Below are 16,772 nucleotides of genomic sequence, written 5' to 3' on the forward strand. Positions count from 1 at the left end.
GAAGCAAATAGTTGCTTGTAAGCCTGCAGGGCACACCCCTTCCATCGCCCTCCCTCACATCATGTCTGCTCTGTGTCTGGGTAGTGCCGAAACCAAGCCCAACCCTGCTGCTGGCATGTGTATTCCCAGTATAAGGTCCTATAGAAGCTAAGAGAAATGAAAGTAGTGCCCAGGAAGTCTTGACACTATGTGATGCTACCAGCTAAACCTTTGAGTTTGATACATGAAATGGTGAAAAAAGTGTAATTGTCAAGTAATTTTCATTTATATGGACCAACATTACAAGTTAACATTAAATACAGCATATGACACCCTCTATCCTGATTTGGACAAGGAAAAAAAAGAAGAAACCTCAAGTACATATTTGCATAAAATTGCACAAGTATGTTTCTATAAGTATAGTATACAATTGATCAATCCGCAGACAAATGCACAGTCTACAGAGCCGTCAGGACTTCTGTATAGTTGTGATGTCATGATGAACTATACGATATATAGATAAAAAAGTGCAGTTACAGTCATTCCCCAGCTGCAATGACGGTGCAGAAACGCAGAGAGCTTAGATGCAGAAGATCTAGAAATGTTGAAAAATCCGAGCAGACTGGGCTTTTTAGAAGGGGATCTTAAAGAGACAGGCGCTAAAACACAGTGTTTTGGACAGAGGGTGAATACAAGTTTATCCAGACAGTCAATGTGACAAAACAAATGTGTTTTTGAACATTATAGCATTAAACATGTTCTAATCGAAAACCCCATATACAAAGTAAATCAGTATTGGAAAACAAATATGCTCAACATAGTAACTGTAACAGTGTCTGAGTAAGGAAGTACTAGTAATGAGTCAGTGCGGATGTAGGAAGTGTGTGTATATAACACACACGCAGAGCTAGGGTGAGAGAATTTGTGTGCGTTTGTGTTGGGCTCATTAATCAAGCTAGTACGCAGGCCAGGTTACACCTTGCCTCTTTGACCTGAGGACAGCTGTGAAGGGAAGCTCAGTGCACGCACACCAGCTCATACAGCCAACATAGCACAAATGATCTAATGCCCAGAGTGCCACAACCTTTTAATATCGTTGCTCATAATTGGATATACAGTAATCCTACTGCTTTTAACATGTTGCCAGTATCAAGCACCTTCTGTCTTTTCTCCCCCTACTTACATTTAATTGTGATGTGATCTACAAGAGATAAAAGCACAAAATGCACATTATTGCTTGGTGACAATACAGAATATAAAAAATAGTGTGTCTTTGTAGTTCAATCTTATTTAGAGAGTCTTATTTTCACCTTTGAGAGGCCTAATGACTATAATCTCACACCCTGACAGTGATTAATTCCATCATTTTCCTTTGTTTTAATTGGTTTGGGGGTCATTTGCTTTTGTCCTACTGCATACATCATGCCCTGGGGTGGGTGGGTGTGGGTGTGTGTGTGTGTGTGTGTGTGTGTGTGTGTGTGTGTGTGTGTGTGTGTGTGTGTGTGTGTGTGTGTGTGTGTGTGTGTGTGTGTGTGTGTGTGTGTGTGTGTGTGTGTGTGTGTGTGTGTGTGTGTGTGTGTGTGTGTGTGTGTGTGTGTGTGTGTGTGTGTGTGTGTGTGTGTGTGTGTGTTCTTAATTAGCAAGACTGTAAACTCAAAAAGATTTTTCATATAATGACATTTGTATTGCAAAAGTCTAATAAGCCCAAGGCTTTTTCTCAGTCTGCTAATTGCTGTTCTTGTGATATGGTGACCGACTTTGTCTCTGCACTACTTCCCACTATTTGTCCATTCTCACCAACACACGCTTGAGTGTCTGACTGTTTTAAAATCATTTTTTCTTCTCTTTGTAGACGTATCTCTCTGGCCACACCAAAGCAGCTATTCAAGGCATCTAACATGACCCAGCGCTGGCAACGCCGTGAGATATCCAACTTTGATTACCTCATCTTTCTCAACACCATCTCTGGTGAGGACACCACCCAACACCTGTGTGATGTAATGGCATATTATCTGCCAGTAGCGGAAATGCACACAGAAATCCTTTTGAGCTTGTGTTTTAAGTCCTTGATACAATGATTTTTCACTTTCTCTATGTCACATGCTTTTCTTCCGCCAGGTCGGACCTATAATGACCTAAACCAGTACCCGGTCTTCCCATGGGTTATCACCAACTACGACTCAGAAGAACTTGACCTCACTCTGCCCAGCAACTTCAGAGATCTGTCTAAGGTGCAACACTCAAGGCAGATCCTCTTCTCCCCTTTTACTCGTCTTTTTTATTTCTAAATCCCAAAGAGAGGGAGGGCACAGAGGAAATATCTGGGTGTGTGCATGTGTGTGCAGTGTAGTTAAAATCTATTTAGTCACGTGTAATTGCCATTGATCATAGTTTAGTGAACCAGTTCTTTAATCACTGGTTGCTGATTATCTTTACAAAGATGTAGCTCTGTCCTTATAGTGGGTTGTTTGGGTCTTACTGCAAGTTTAAACGCACTCACACTAAGTTACACTTTTTACACAAATTGTATGTATCTTTGGCATTATTCCTCATCTTCTCTCTTGGCAAATTTAAATCCAGTGGTTGTTCAGTTTAATTTATTTGCAAATATATGTCGAATAAAAGTGGGTTAATACTGTGACATACTTGCCAAAATTGCAGATACTCTGTATGATTACTTGTTGGCTTGTGTTAGTTGAGGCAGCGCTGCTTTTGCTGCAGTCAATGCAGATTTTGACTGCATGTGTTCTCTCTTTCTGACCCCCATTTTCTGGTTCAGTTATCGTTTTCTGTCCATAATTCAAACCTCATAATTGAATTCTTTCAAGTTTGACCTTCTGTAACACCGTAGGAAGTGAAGTAATACTCCCTGGTAGCTCCAGGCATCAAGTGATTGGGCTTAAAACAATGAAACCTGCCTTGAGATTCTCCCTGGCACATAAATACACACACTTGCACCGCTGAAACAGCTTAAAAGATTCTCCCCCATGTTGTAAGTAGACATGTAATTATTTACTTGCATGGATGCCCTGTCTTTTACACACATACACATACAGAAAGAAAAACTAAAAAACCTACCCCTACCACTTATCATCTCCCCTCGTCAGACTGAACATTAGTGGTGCATAATGTTGTCCAGCGGTGGGAGGACAGAGGATTAGTTTTAGCATGAGATGATTGAGCAACTGTCTAGCTACTGGAGCTAAAATGACTGAATAAATCAGCCATGGAAACAAAAAGGCATGTGTTAATGGACATGGGTTGCGTTGGAGGAAATGCATTTCAGAGTTACAGTTGAGGGCATTTGTTCAGGTCTTGAGAGCATTCAGTGTTCATGCAGGGTAAGGGAAAGGTGGAGGTACTCGTCTGGTGGAACATATTTCAGTGAGGCACCAAAACTGCCATTGTGTGGGTGTAAGTGAGTTGCTGTAGGTTTGGTTGAGACAATTAAAGATTCAGGAAGTCCAGTGTGTGTAATACATCAATGAGTTTTAAGGTTTATTTTTGCCTGATGATGTTGCAATACATTTTATCCAAAGTCTAGCAATGGTCTACTTTTGTTGTGCAGTGCAGTGCAGTGCAGTGCAGTGATTTTTCTAATAATATCCTAGCTTTTGGGATGTCACATGAACTTGAACTCTCCACAAAAGCTCAATGCAAATTTAGTTTGACTCTGCAAGCATATCCACTGATAGCAGCAATTCCATTGAAATAGTGGATTTATTTAATTTTTAATTTTGATGTTGCAATTTCTGGTGTGATTGAGCCAAACATTTATTAATATGTATTAAACCTCAGGAAAAAAATAACATCTTCATGGTACAGTAATCCAATGCTATACAACAGCACTGCACATTTACTACAAGCACATGAACCATCCACTCACACTTCCTTTTTTTCATGCCGTCCTGTCATACAGCAACCCAACAGTCACCACCTTGTCGTCTTAGGTCCTCCCCAGTCCTGCTTTCACTTCTGATCCTGCTCCTATGTGTCTCTAACCTCTGTTTTTATCCCTCCCAGTGTAGCTTTTCCCACTGTATGAAGCTGCATAATTCCTCTGTTTATCTGGCTTCATGTTGCCCAGTAGGCTGAAATGTGACAGTTGTACTTGCCCCACAAACATACACACACAGACTCACACAAACGTGCAGCCCAGCTCGTTCCTTCCTCCCGCTCTACTCCTTTGCACTGCCTTGGAGTTTGGACAGCTCAGGCTCTGTGCACAGTCAAGCCTCGCAGCCTCGGGGACTAAGTGAATGAAAGGGAGATGGGTGAAAGGAGGGAAAACAGAAAGACAATCTCAGAGCAAAAGAAAGAGGAGGAGAGAGTGTAAGAGAAGAAGAACAACATCATTTGCCAACCTTGCGTGTTTTATTTTTCTCCTCAGAGAGCAGAATGGCAGCATAGAAAGAGAGAGGGGAGGGAGCGGGTCCAATCTTTATTACATCTGTTTTATTCATGTTGTTGACACACATGTGATATCAGTGTATGACTACTGGACCGTGGCAGACTGCAGTGTCTGGAAAAGGGCAAACAGCACTGCACAGCCCCCCAAATTAACTCCACCCCTCGATTCTGCACCCACAGTCGTTTGTGCTCCGTGTTTCTGTTCTTTGCATCCTAATGTCTTTTGACCTTCACTGTTTTTTTTCTGTATATCTGTGTCTGCATTATTTACCACCTTGCTTAGATTCACCTTTGTTTCCTCTTTATTATTTCTTCTGTTTGTCTCTCTCTCTCTCTTTCTTTCTCTCTCTCTCTCTCTCTCTCTCTCTCTCTCTCTCTCTCTCTCTCTCTCTCTCTCTTCTTTCTCTCTCTCTCTCTCTCTCTCTCTCTCTCTCTCTCAGCCTCTTTCTCACCATCCACATCTCTTTTATCCCCCCCTTATGTCACGTTGGTTGGTTGTCTCATACAGAAACAGGTCATCGGAGGAGCCTCCAGTGACATTGAGAAGCCAAATTGCCATGAACGTGTGTGTGTGTGTGTGTGTGTATATGTGTGTATGTGTGTGTGTGTGTGTGTGTGTGTGTGTGTGTGTGTGTGTGTCACACACTGTCATCATCCCCGGCACAACAGAGGCCACACAGAATTTATGTTCCCTGCTGGCAGGGCCATTCTGACCCCAGGGACTTTCTTATCATAAACTCTAACCTCAACCTGACATCAAACGTCGACCCCTGAGATAACATTGTAGCCACGATAAGCACACACTAGAACTGACTGCAAGTGTTGTAACTCTCCTCTACCCTTTCATACACCCCAATTCTGCACACATGTCCCCACAAAAATGCACTTGTCCTATATGGATAGATGTAGGATTATTGTAATTAGATAATGGGGTCATACAGCTTCACTGTGGGCAAAAGCATTGTCATTGTTGTTGCTGTACAGCTTTTAACAAAGCACAACAAACAGTTAAAAGAACCCTCCTAAACAAAGATTAGGTAGTCTACATTTACATAGCAACAGAAATAGTGAGGATTTATTGAGCGTTCCCTGTACCTTTGTGCTATAACCTACTACTCACAGCCACATCAGCTAATGGTGTATTGATTTCACCATACGCGCCCCATATGTTTATCCCCCAGGCCCTCCACACCATTTTCACTGTTTAAATAGGACATTATACATAAACACTCTTTTCAAAAGGCTCTTTTGATTTATGACTCAAAGCCCAAGTGATGCTCAAATCGTCGGTGAGCCATTATACTTCATCACCGGTGACCCATTATTGTTTTAAAAGCAAAGTAGCACTGGATAATGTTCTTATAATAGTTCTCAGGAAGATCTGTGTTGTCCCGTACAGCAGTTATGTATACACACACACACACATTTCATTTGTGTTCTCAGCCTGAGGATAATTTGGGTGGCTAAGTTCACCTATTGGAACAAATTCACTATATAGGAAATTTAAGTTATCAGTTTAAAAAAAGGAATCTGATCAGTAATGTGCGCTGAACATCTCAATTTGTTTGGAGTTACCTGCCCTTTAGTATTGGTAACTGTAAGTATTTCTTGTGAAAGTTTTCTCACAGTATCTTTAAATGGCTCCGTAACACCTCTCGACTACTGATGAAGAACTGATTAGGACTAATCCAAGATTAATTCTCTGATATTTTCAAAGCACCAGCACATCCCCGTTCCACAGCCTTCTCTCCAGTCTAATTAAAACTACGAGATTGGTTCATTTATCTGAGTCCTCATCAGAGCGCTATTCTTTGCCATGACATATTAGGCCAATCTGTGGTGGGGCGGCAGAAGGCGTTCCATCAGCACACTGCCGGGCACTCTGCTCTGATGTACGGGGCCCGTCACCGCCGCTCTGTTGTAGCTACTGTAAGCTGAGAGCGCTAGCCCCACAGTAATTTGCAGTAGTAAACAATGTCGGGCTCACGCAAACCAACAGCCCCCACATGCACTCATACACAATTCTCCCTCTCGCTCTGTCACTGTGGCACTTTCAGTCTTTTTTTTATTTTATATGCCTCCTCTCCCTTTTCTTTTTTTAATGAGCCGACTGTTATTAGGGCTATAAATCAGACCAATGGGCCTGATGTATAATTCACTGTGTGTACTCACCCACCCCCAGTGGCCCTGAGGAAGCCCACAGTGTATCACTGTCAACACAGAGCTGCACAGTGTGTGGTGGCATGAGGTGTTCTGCCGTGTAAATCTGCACACACTATAACTACAAAATACGTATATGCACACACCAAACCCAAAAAAGCAGCCAATTCTGTACAAATCATGTGTGAATCACTCCCACTACACACAAATAGCATTACCACAAGCATGCTCCATTACACCCACACAGAACAGTAGCCAAAGCACAGATCGATATCAATGCCTGACCCTGGATGTGTCTTTCTGTGACAGGCACCCTATGATATGAAAGAGATCCAATTGATCCACGCCCTACTAGGTCCTCATTCTCAAAAGGCCATCATTCCATTACCATTGATCTGGTGTGTGTGTGTGTATGTGTGTGCGTGTGTGTGTACGTATGTGTGTGTGTGGGTGCTTTGAGGGAATGAGGCACAGCCAGCAGAAGACTAATAAAAATTGAACCAGCCTGAAAGTGATTTCTATAAATGAGTATTTAAATAATAGCCAAGCAGCACAGGGTTATTGGTTTTGTAGAGCGATGGAAAATTAATGCAACTTAACCATTTTTCTAGACTATAAATAGGGCCAGTGACCAGTGTATTAGTTAGAGATTAATAAAAGAAGAAATTAAAGGAACCCACAGCCTTGCTATTGATATTCCTAGTAGCCACTCTTTCATTGGAACACATTAGTTTTCTCTGACAGACTACAGCTGCAGGGGCTCTGTTTCATAGCCTCTAAAAAGCACTCTGTGGGAAAGGATTGATCTCTGTCTGAAGGGAAACATCATCTAATATTCATTTAAATTTGCACAAAGGTTACCAGCTTCATTTGCCTCGCAACTTTTATGCTGCAAAGAGTGGTCCATGAATGTATTCACGCTAAAATTTCAGAAATACTTTGCTGCTTTTTCTTTGCTATCAGGCCCATGTGTTTATCATTTTTCTCTTCTTTGTCCGTTTTCATGTCAAGCAGCAGTTAAAAGAAGTTGCAGTTCTTTTTTTTTCCACTTTTCTACCCATTTGAAAATATGTTTTTGTGTTTGAATTTCTCCGTAGCCCATTGGTGCTCTGAACCCCAAGAGGGCAGCATTCTTTTCAGACCGATATGAGTCCTGGGAGGATGATCAGGTGCCCAAGTTCCACTATGGGACCCACTATTCCACCTCCAGCTTCACTATGATGTGGCTACTGCGTATCGTAAGTGCAGTGTTTATTAAACATGTACATATTTTCTAAAAGAAAAAAGTAATTTAATATATTTAACTGCATTCTTATTTGCTGCTTTTATTACATTGTTATAAAAATTATTTTACGACATGAGACAATGCATTTTCTACACTGACTTCCAATCCTTTCATTTTGTTTATGTATATGATTCCTTTTTGAGTTTTATATTGTCGTTAATTCCTTCTTAATTAGGACTCGCTTCCTAGAAATGCATTTATTTATATCAAATTGAGAGTACATGTATGCTAAATATTGCATCGTATGCATATTGCTCCTCATTTATTGCTGCAAATAATTTATTATACTGCATAATATTGCCATATAATGACAGAACAACAACAAAAAGTGCAATTAAATGTCTGCCATGAAAAGAAAAATATTTGAGAAATACTAGGTATTATATGTGATTTGATTTGTTTTTGAAAAGTATATGCAGTGTACGTTGTGCAGTGGAGAGCTCTGTTTCCGTACCTTTTGTTGAATGGATGCCATCAATCTTTTCATACTGCACCCAAGGGAGAGGGAGGTTACTAAGTTTCTCCAATGTGCAGTTTTCTCCTGTTATTGTCCCAGTAGCTCACTGTCTCAGTGACTCCCAGTGGGGTTACCTCATTGATCCCTGCACATCATTAGCGGGCTTACTCTAAAGCCACTTTACCAGAAACCCTCACTTATAACTCTCACTGAAAGATCAAACTTAACCTCAGAGAGTAACTGAAAACTGTTTGTACAATAACTGAGAACTATTCTTCTATTTTGTGTTTATTTGTGAGATTTTATAGTGCGCGTATTCTGTTGTTTTAACCTAACAATGAGATAGGAAGTGGTTAACCTCTTATACTTTTTAAACAAATGAGTCATACGTTATTTCAGGCTGAACTAATTGGCTAGCTACAGTATTAGTTTCTAGCTGTGGCCCAGCATATTCTGTCCATGTCACTTGGGGGCTATTGCGTCAGAGCGACAGCTATTGATCTGTCCTAACAAGATTATACATGATTAGAAATGCATCAGTAGCATGAGTGTATTGGCTTTAGTAGTTCACTGGGATTATTGTTATTTCACTTTTGGATTCCAGTTTGTTAGAGGTAGTGTAAAAAGACTACATTTTTGTTCAATCTGTTGACATAATGCTGTATTAGAACCGCAAGCAACATCCACTTTTATTGCATGTTTTTATTGCACACCAAGGGATTCTATTTTAGAAAAATTGCAATAGGTGTTGCCAATGACAGCAACAGAATCCAGAGCTCAGATTTAGAGCATTTTCTTCTCTAATCAACAGGAACCTTTCACCACGTTTTTTCTCAACTTCCAAGGAGGGAAGTTTGACCATGCTGACCGCACCTTCTCCTCAGTGTCCCGGGCCTGGAGGAACTGCCAGAGAGATACATCTGATGTTAAGGTACTGTACACACTGATGCATGCATGCATGCACGTGATGTGGAAAAACTTCCCTGGTTGACTTGTAAGAAGGTTAGAAGTTAGAAGAGATAAAGGACTGAGCTCTCCAGGAGGATAAATCCCCCATCCAGCATCCTTACAGACAAAGAAGAAAAGGTTTCAAAAGAGTAATGTCCAGTCACTACCAATCATTGTCCCTATGCAATGAAAGCTTCCTGGTCTTCTGATCAAAGCGCTGGACTAATCCTCATCTGTCCCAGCCGTCTGTCTCAGATTCAGCCAGCTATAAGCTCGACTTGAATCCCTGCCCATTGGGCCCCCAAACTGTGCTGGGCTGTTGGATCTGCCCTGCAACAGCACAGGTCATACTCATACTGAAGGCCTCGAACCCCCTGTGCACACTTTAACTGCACTCCTAAAACATTTACGACTACAGTCAGACATTCTATGTCAAAGCTGGGTTTTGCTTGGTCTCCTGGCACTGGGTCACTGGATGGGGGAACAGCGGTGGTGTTGGGGGTTTTGACGCTTGATTGCATTTACCACCCCCCTCACATCCCGCCGATAAAACATATGGATTGTATTACCACGTAGCTGGCCAATGCTTGATTGCGAAATCCCAACAAGAGCCCTCGTTTGCTCTCTCAGTCTAGACCTGTCAATGTGGATCAAACTATGAGAGCTCAACCTCACATCAAATAAAGGAGAAATCTGAACCACATCACTTTGTTTTCATGTTCAGTTTGAATTCTTAGCATATTTTGAATGAGAGTCTGTCGACTTTATCCACTTGGACGCACACATTCATGTTCCTGGCAAAAGAGGAATTAGGGACTAGATGTATCAATTTAGTATGCTAAGTACATCATTTAGCTTTAGCATTTGAGCCATTGATAGCAGCCCTCTGTCACTGCCAAAGGGCAGAAAGTCCCAGTGTTTTCATAACCCACTGGTAAAGAAGGGGTGATAATAGGTTACAACACCCAGATTCAATGTGTCTCTAGCCTGGGTGACGCTAGCATGACCTCGAGTCCCAAATCCCCTGACCCCTAGCCTCAGCCCAAAGGCATCAGAGGGGGAGAGAGTAGAGCAGAGGGGTTAGAGGTAGCAACAGTGGAAGTGTAGCAGAGGAGCCCAGAGGCCACAGCCCCTTCCAGTGACCCATGACAGGACAGGATTGGGGATCAGAGGGGCTGGCCTCTGACCAGGCCGGAGCAAAGGGGCCACTGCACATAATGGTCCATGCAAGGCAGGCTTAAGTGTTGGAGAGCGAAGCCCGCAAGCTTTGTGTGTGTGTGTGTGTGTGTGTGTGTGTGTGTGTGTGTGTGTGTGTGTGTGTGTGTGTGTGTGTGTGTGTGTGTGTGTGTGTGTGTGTGTGTGTGTGTGTGTGTGTGTGTGTGTGTGTGTGTGTGTGTGTGTGTGTGTGTGTGTGTGTGTGTGTGTGTGTGTGTGTGTGTGTGTGTGTGTGTGTGTGTGTGTGTGTGTGTGCGCATCCTGCCACTTCCAGCTCAAATTTACAGCAGGCTGCAGCCACTGAACCTGGGTGAGCTGTAGGCCTCGGTAAGAGGCTGACCTTTAGTTTTAGGTCAGGTTTTGTGGAGTGAAGAGATTTCAGAAGTGAGGAAGTGCGGTGTTGTTTTAAACCTGTGTGTTTGCTTGCTCATTTGATTGGATGTTTTCCCCCCATTGATGAGAGGTGGATGTATTGTGCAGCTTATCTCAAAAAATGATCATGGTTTAATTTGAGTATATTTGATTGTATTTTTTTAAGAGATCATGTTGCATGTGACCAGACTCAGCTACTCCGGCTCAAGTTTTAGCATTGAGTATTTGCATGCTGCCATGTTGTCATCATTGCTGTGTGCCTGACAGACTAACACGTGTCATCTTGATGTTAGCGGTGGTCTGTTCTTCTCTGATGTCAGACTGTCGACATGTTTTCATCTTTCTTTTCTTGAGAGTACAAGCAGGAGTTTTAGTCATACAAGGTTCGTTCACAGACAGCTGGGTTACCATCAAATACCCAAAATAAATGCAGTCAATGAGTCTATATTTTGAAACTAGCAATCAACTAATCATCCCATGAAATAGGATGTTCGAGTTTTATTCAGCTGAATAATTACTACTATTGAACATTGTCTATGCACAAATGTTCCCCAATGCAGGAAGGAATGAAGCCTTGCTTCGTTATAAAGTATATATTAACACACACACACACACACACATACACACACACACACACACACACACACACACACACACACACACACACACACACACACACACACACACACACACACACACATGAAGCAGCGAAGAATTGAGACATCCTGGTCCATCCTCATCCAGACAAACAACAAAAACAGTAGTGTAGGCCTGGAGGGTAGTATGGATTTATCTACATGTTTCTAAACTCAAGCTCAATTTGAATGTTTACTCTTATTGTGGCAGGTTCTGCTTTATTAAGAATGACGAATGGCTAAACATATGGGGTTACATCTCATGTCATAACTACATTTCTGTTCAATCTCTTCTGCCAGATTGAAAATACTTTGTCTTGTTTGGGACAGCCAAACAAAATCATCGTAGTTAAGAAAGAATTTGGCTGACTAACTTTGTCTTTTTCTGCTGTTGTAGAAGGAGATGGAGGGGAGGGGGACAGACATAGCGAACGAATACTGAGTAGTGAAAAACCACAACCAGTGTAGAGGTTTTTGACATCTTCTGTAGTGACAAAAGCACAAATGCAAGCAACAGACAAGCAGTCAGAAATGTAATTACCATGAATAATTGTACAATTTGGAAAACTCCACCGTGTAACCGTTGTAACAGACACACACAAAGCAATCTCTAAATCACTGTTGAGCTGGATTTATACACGGATTGCCCATCTGTTTTTCCTTGTACTTATACTTTTTTTTTCTTTGTCAGCATTTCTTAATACTCTTAGATACATTCAGATCTTACTTTCCTAATCTGACCCCTTTACTCAGGCTGGCCGCTGATTTCTCTAAGCCTTTTGCTGTTTCTCAAACATCCCATAGTCAGCTTTATTTTAAATGTGTCTCTGTCCTATATCCATACAGGAGCTGATCCCAGAGTTCTTCTACCTCCCCGAGATGTTTGTCAACGCCAACAGTTACAACTTGGGAGTGATGGACGACAAAACTGTAGTCTCCGATGTGGAGCTACCACCTTGGGCCAAGAGCCCAGAGGAGTTTGTACGCATCAATCGCCTGGTAAGAAACATCACACATCATACACACTCTATAGGCATCAATATTAAGTGTCACTGATACACATTTTCTGCCTCATATGTCACATAACCCAGACCAAGTGAAATCTTGCCAGAGGTTGCTGCCCCTCTTATTTCAGCTGGAAATGCTAATTCAAAGAGACAGTGTTATTTCCTGATCGTCTCACAGTTCTTCCTGTTACCTGAGCCTCCCGCTCCTCCGACATGCCCCAGCTCTCAGATTGCTGTGTTTGCAAAGTGATCCAACATCACCTCACCTCCTATCGCTATCCAACGCGCCATCTCTCTTTCTGCTCTCGCTGTGTCCACACACACATCTGGTGCACACTCGTGTTGCAAGACTGCAACTGTGTTTTTGTGCAGAGAGATGATGCGGTATCCTGTTTCTGATCTCCCCTTCACAAACTCTCAGCCCAGAGCAGAGTATATATATATATATATACATATATATATATTCAGTGTATGCGCATGTCGGATGTTGTCAGACTTGCTGTCATATTTTCTCTCCTCTACTATACACAAACACACACACACGCACGCACACACACACACACGCACACAGGAGCCAAAATACAAATAAAAAACATAAAACATTAAATTAAGTTTGATGTCTTTCCGTCACTGAATTTTTTTCAAAGACTCCAACATACACGTGCATACACGGGCACGCACACACACGCACGCACGCACGCACGCACGCACGCACGCACGCACGCACGCACACACACACACACACACACACACACACACACACACACACACACACACACACACACACACACACACACACACACACACACACATATAGGCTGAAAAACTAAGGGAACTCTTTCAATCAGATTACCTTGTTCTGTTTCAAAAGGTCAAAAAGCACCAGATTGATTTATTATTTCTGTTCCGTGTTTTCTGTTCTGTGTTTCTGGAGGGACCTTCTCATTTGTACTTTTAGTCCTTTAACTTCAAAAACTTGTTGACTTCATACAGACTTTTACTGATATTCAACGGCCATTCTGTTCTTGTGAATGAAAATCTGTATCCTGGATAAATAGGCTTGAGTTAAACAAGAAAATGAAATACTATTCAATACATAGATAGGTTATAATGCAAGTTATTATGCCTGTATTTTGTCCTCAGTCTGTTCCATTTTGAATTCAAGCCACATTCCCTCTCAGTAAAATGTTTGTGGGGGGGAAAACAGATGTTGTTTCCTGTGCGATGTGTGCCCACAGTAGTAATGGGTGCTGATGAGGCTGGGTGTGCTCTGTGACCTGTGTCGTCTTGTGGTGGGGTCTGTTAAGCAGCCTGCTGATATGACCAGGCCCCTATCATTAATCACACACTTCTCCCTCTTTGGCTGTCAGCATGGTCTAGGCCAAGGTGGATATACCAAGGGGAAGCCTGTTCTGGAGACGGCTTGCTGTTTTTCAATGTTGAACTAAAATTGAGTCTTGACTGCTGTCATGTTGTGCAGAAAAAGTTAGTTGGTTTAAAAATACATTGTATACACCTTCTAAAATGGGAATATTTGCCGCATTGTGTTTTGGACTGTTGGTCAGACAAAATGACTTATGTCGGGCATTTTTACAATTTTCAGACTCAATTAACCAATTAATTATCAAAGTCATTATTAAAAGAATTAACCTAATAATTGCTAAATACAATATATTGTCATGTTTTTATTGTAGTAATGTTTCTACAAAAAAAACATCTTACCTTGTAGTTAATGTAATATCACATCTTCAATACAGCTCTCCTGAGTAAATATTGTTTAATGTACAGAAGTAGAGCCTACTCACCTTTTAGAATATTTGCAATTTGGATATTGTTTACACTAAAAATCAGTCAAAACAGTAACACTGGAGAAACCAACCTGAAATTATCTGTGCGTTAATGTGCTTTGTGCTCCTACAAGCTCAAAGCGGCTTTTTATTGCCACTTTAAGTGCAACAGTCTCATCTACCTCTGCTCCCTCAATGTCCTCTGGTCCTTTCCTTTGTGCCCAATTTAGCACTGAAAAGGCAATTTAGACTTATTCAAATGGTCTACTCTCATGCACAGCTACCTGCTGGTTACTGCTTTCATGCTGATAACATTTCATTCTCGTTTTGTTTCTTTCTGTACTGCACTGTGTGCAAATTGAGATATTGATCCAGCATGCAGCCGAGCCCAGCAGGCAGGTGTAGGTGCACAGAAACTTAACAAGCTCAGTTAAAAAGGAGCTTTCTGGGGTTCCATTCGTGGACTGCAAATATCTACTTTGTAACCACATAAACATTGTCTGTTAGTTTGTTACATTGCTAAACCAATAACCATAGTGCATAGTAGTAGGTAGTAAAATTATTATGTCATGTCAGAATGATCCCTTCCATGTTTAATTGTGATCCGGCATTAATATATTCATATATATTGTTGATTTGTAATGCCAAAATCAGCATTTGTATTAAATCGGTTTTGATCATTTAATGGTACATTGACAGTATAGTATTTAAATTTAGTCTTTTGAAGAGTAGTCATACAGTACTACAAAACAAGTACGGACAAAATCAGAGAGCCAGAGTGCAGGAGGGTGGACAGGAAGAATAAAGGAAAAAATCGGCTGAGGCTGTGGTAAAGGGAGGGATGTGTGGGTGGACAGGTCTCTGGTCGTGACAGATAGCTGGCATTAGAGGGTGTCAGCTGGCAACTGTGGTACTGTTGGGAGAGAGATGAGCATGGTGGAGAGGAGAGAGGAATACTGAAGGAGTTAATGGGCTGTTTGGCTCTCTTTAGCTTGTCTGCTGCTAATGGCCTCGCAACACAAGGATAGACAGCAGGAGAGAACACGCAAACACACACAAATGAACACACACTTACAAATACACACATGCCTGCTGTCTCCACTCTGGTTATGAGTCCTAGATGATTAACAGCTAATTAGGGCCCAATCTGGAAAGGCCATTAAAAGCCTCTCACAGTAAAGGATTGCACTGCTGTGCAAAACGGCAGCTTGTTTTTGTTGTTGTGAGTGAGAGTTGCATGGTTGGTAATAAAAAAAATACAGCTGAAGATATAAACATTTCCTCAAACTGTAGCCTGGTTTATATTGCTCTGGTGTTGGAGGTGTCATAGTTCATCACTAATGTTTAACAAAAAGTGTGCTCCATTGCAACAGATGAACTGCAAGTGTGTGGTTACACATATTGTTGTTTAACCTCTGGCTTACACAACACTGAAGGCTCAAAGGCTCCAGTTTAGTTGAAAACATTTGGTTTGACATGTTTAGGAATGGTTGGATTATAGACAGACTTACTGGAGACAAAGCACCTCTGTGTCTTAAAAACATGCACCTTCACTACGCCAAAGTGCCTATAGTATACTTAAATACTTGCTTGTAAAGGCACACTCCCTTTTTCTTGACCCATCACAAACCCACACATACACGCAGAGACACCGGGTCTTCAGGCGGCATGACACAGAGATCAGGGGCTGCTTGTTGTTTTTACCAGGAGGTCGAAGAAGAGGTTAAGAACTTGATCCCTCCTCCACCAGATAACTACATGTCTCTGGGCACTGTCAGCCTCTCTGACATTCCACTGTATATGACCACATCTCACTTCTCAGGTCTGCTAACCATTATGTGATAGCAGGTGATCGTATGTTGATACTTGTGTGTGTATTTTTGTGCTCATCAGTGTTTACCTGTGCTGTCATGTGTCTAAGCTTCACTGGAGATCCCGATATGGAGCAGCCTAAACCACAGTCTTCTATAGTATCATCTCCTACTGTGTCTAATGGCAGACTAAGGTTTCAGACACATTTGGCACATTAAAGCACCTAAACTTATATTGTTTAAAAATCCCTATTGTAAAAGTGAAATTCCCATGTCAAGCAGGTAGAGATGCTATATATGTACTGTGCAAATATCAAAACTCTCAATCCACAGGGAAATGCACATGGATTGCTGGGATTCAGAAACTGTGTCTTTAAATGAGACGTTGGGACTTCTGTAGGGTTGTGATGTCACAACTATACTATATACTGGTGGAAAGTGTTGCGACAGAGCCTTTACAGTCATTCCTGTGTAGAGCGCAGATGCTGAAGACCTGTTAACATTGACAAATCTGAGTAGACTGGGCTTCTTCAAGAGATACATGAGTATGAAATATAAAAAAATATAGATTTTTTAACAATAAAGCAAAATATATTCTAGTAGAAGCCCAAAATACAAACATAAACCTGAAATTAAGCATAAATTAGCATAATAGTCCCTCAACAGTAAAGCTTCTAGACTTCCAAATTTTCATTTTTTTTAAATA

At 41.5% G+C, this 16,772-nt stretch overlaps 1 protein-coding gene across 1 annotated transcript in view; it reads left to right on the plus strand.

Annotated features, from left to right (window-relative positions):
- lrba (LPS-responsive vesicle trafficking, beach and anchor containing) overlaps positions 1-16,772 on the plus strand; it is a 196,666-nt gene that overhangs the window by 142,197 nt on the left and 37,697 nt on the right. The window contains 5 exon segments of the mRNA XM_083933277.1: positions 1,832-1,947; positions 2,098-2,210; positions 7,647-7,787; positions 9,103-9,222; positions 12,308-12,460. Coding sequence (XP_083789403.1) covers positions 1,832-1,947; positions 2,098-2,210; positions 7,647-7,787; positions 9,103-9,222; positions 12,308-12,460 — 643 coding nt within the window.

The sequence above is a fragment of the Echiichthys vipera genome (assembly GCF_963691815.1).
Source record: "Echiichthys vipera genome assembly, chromosome: 2".
Lineage (NCBI taxonomy): Eukaryota > Metazoa > Chordata > Actinopteri > Perciformes > Trachinidae > Echiichthys > Echiichthys vipera.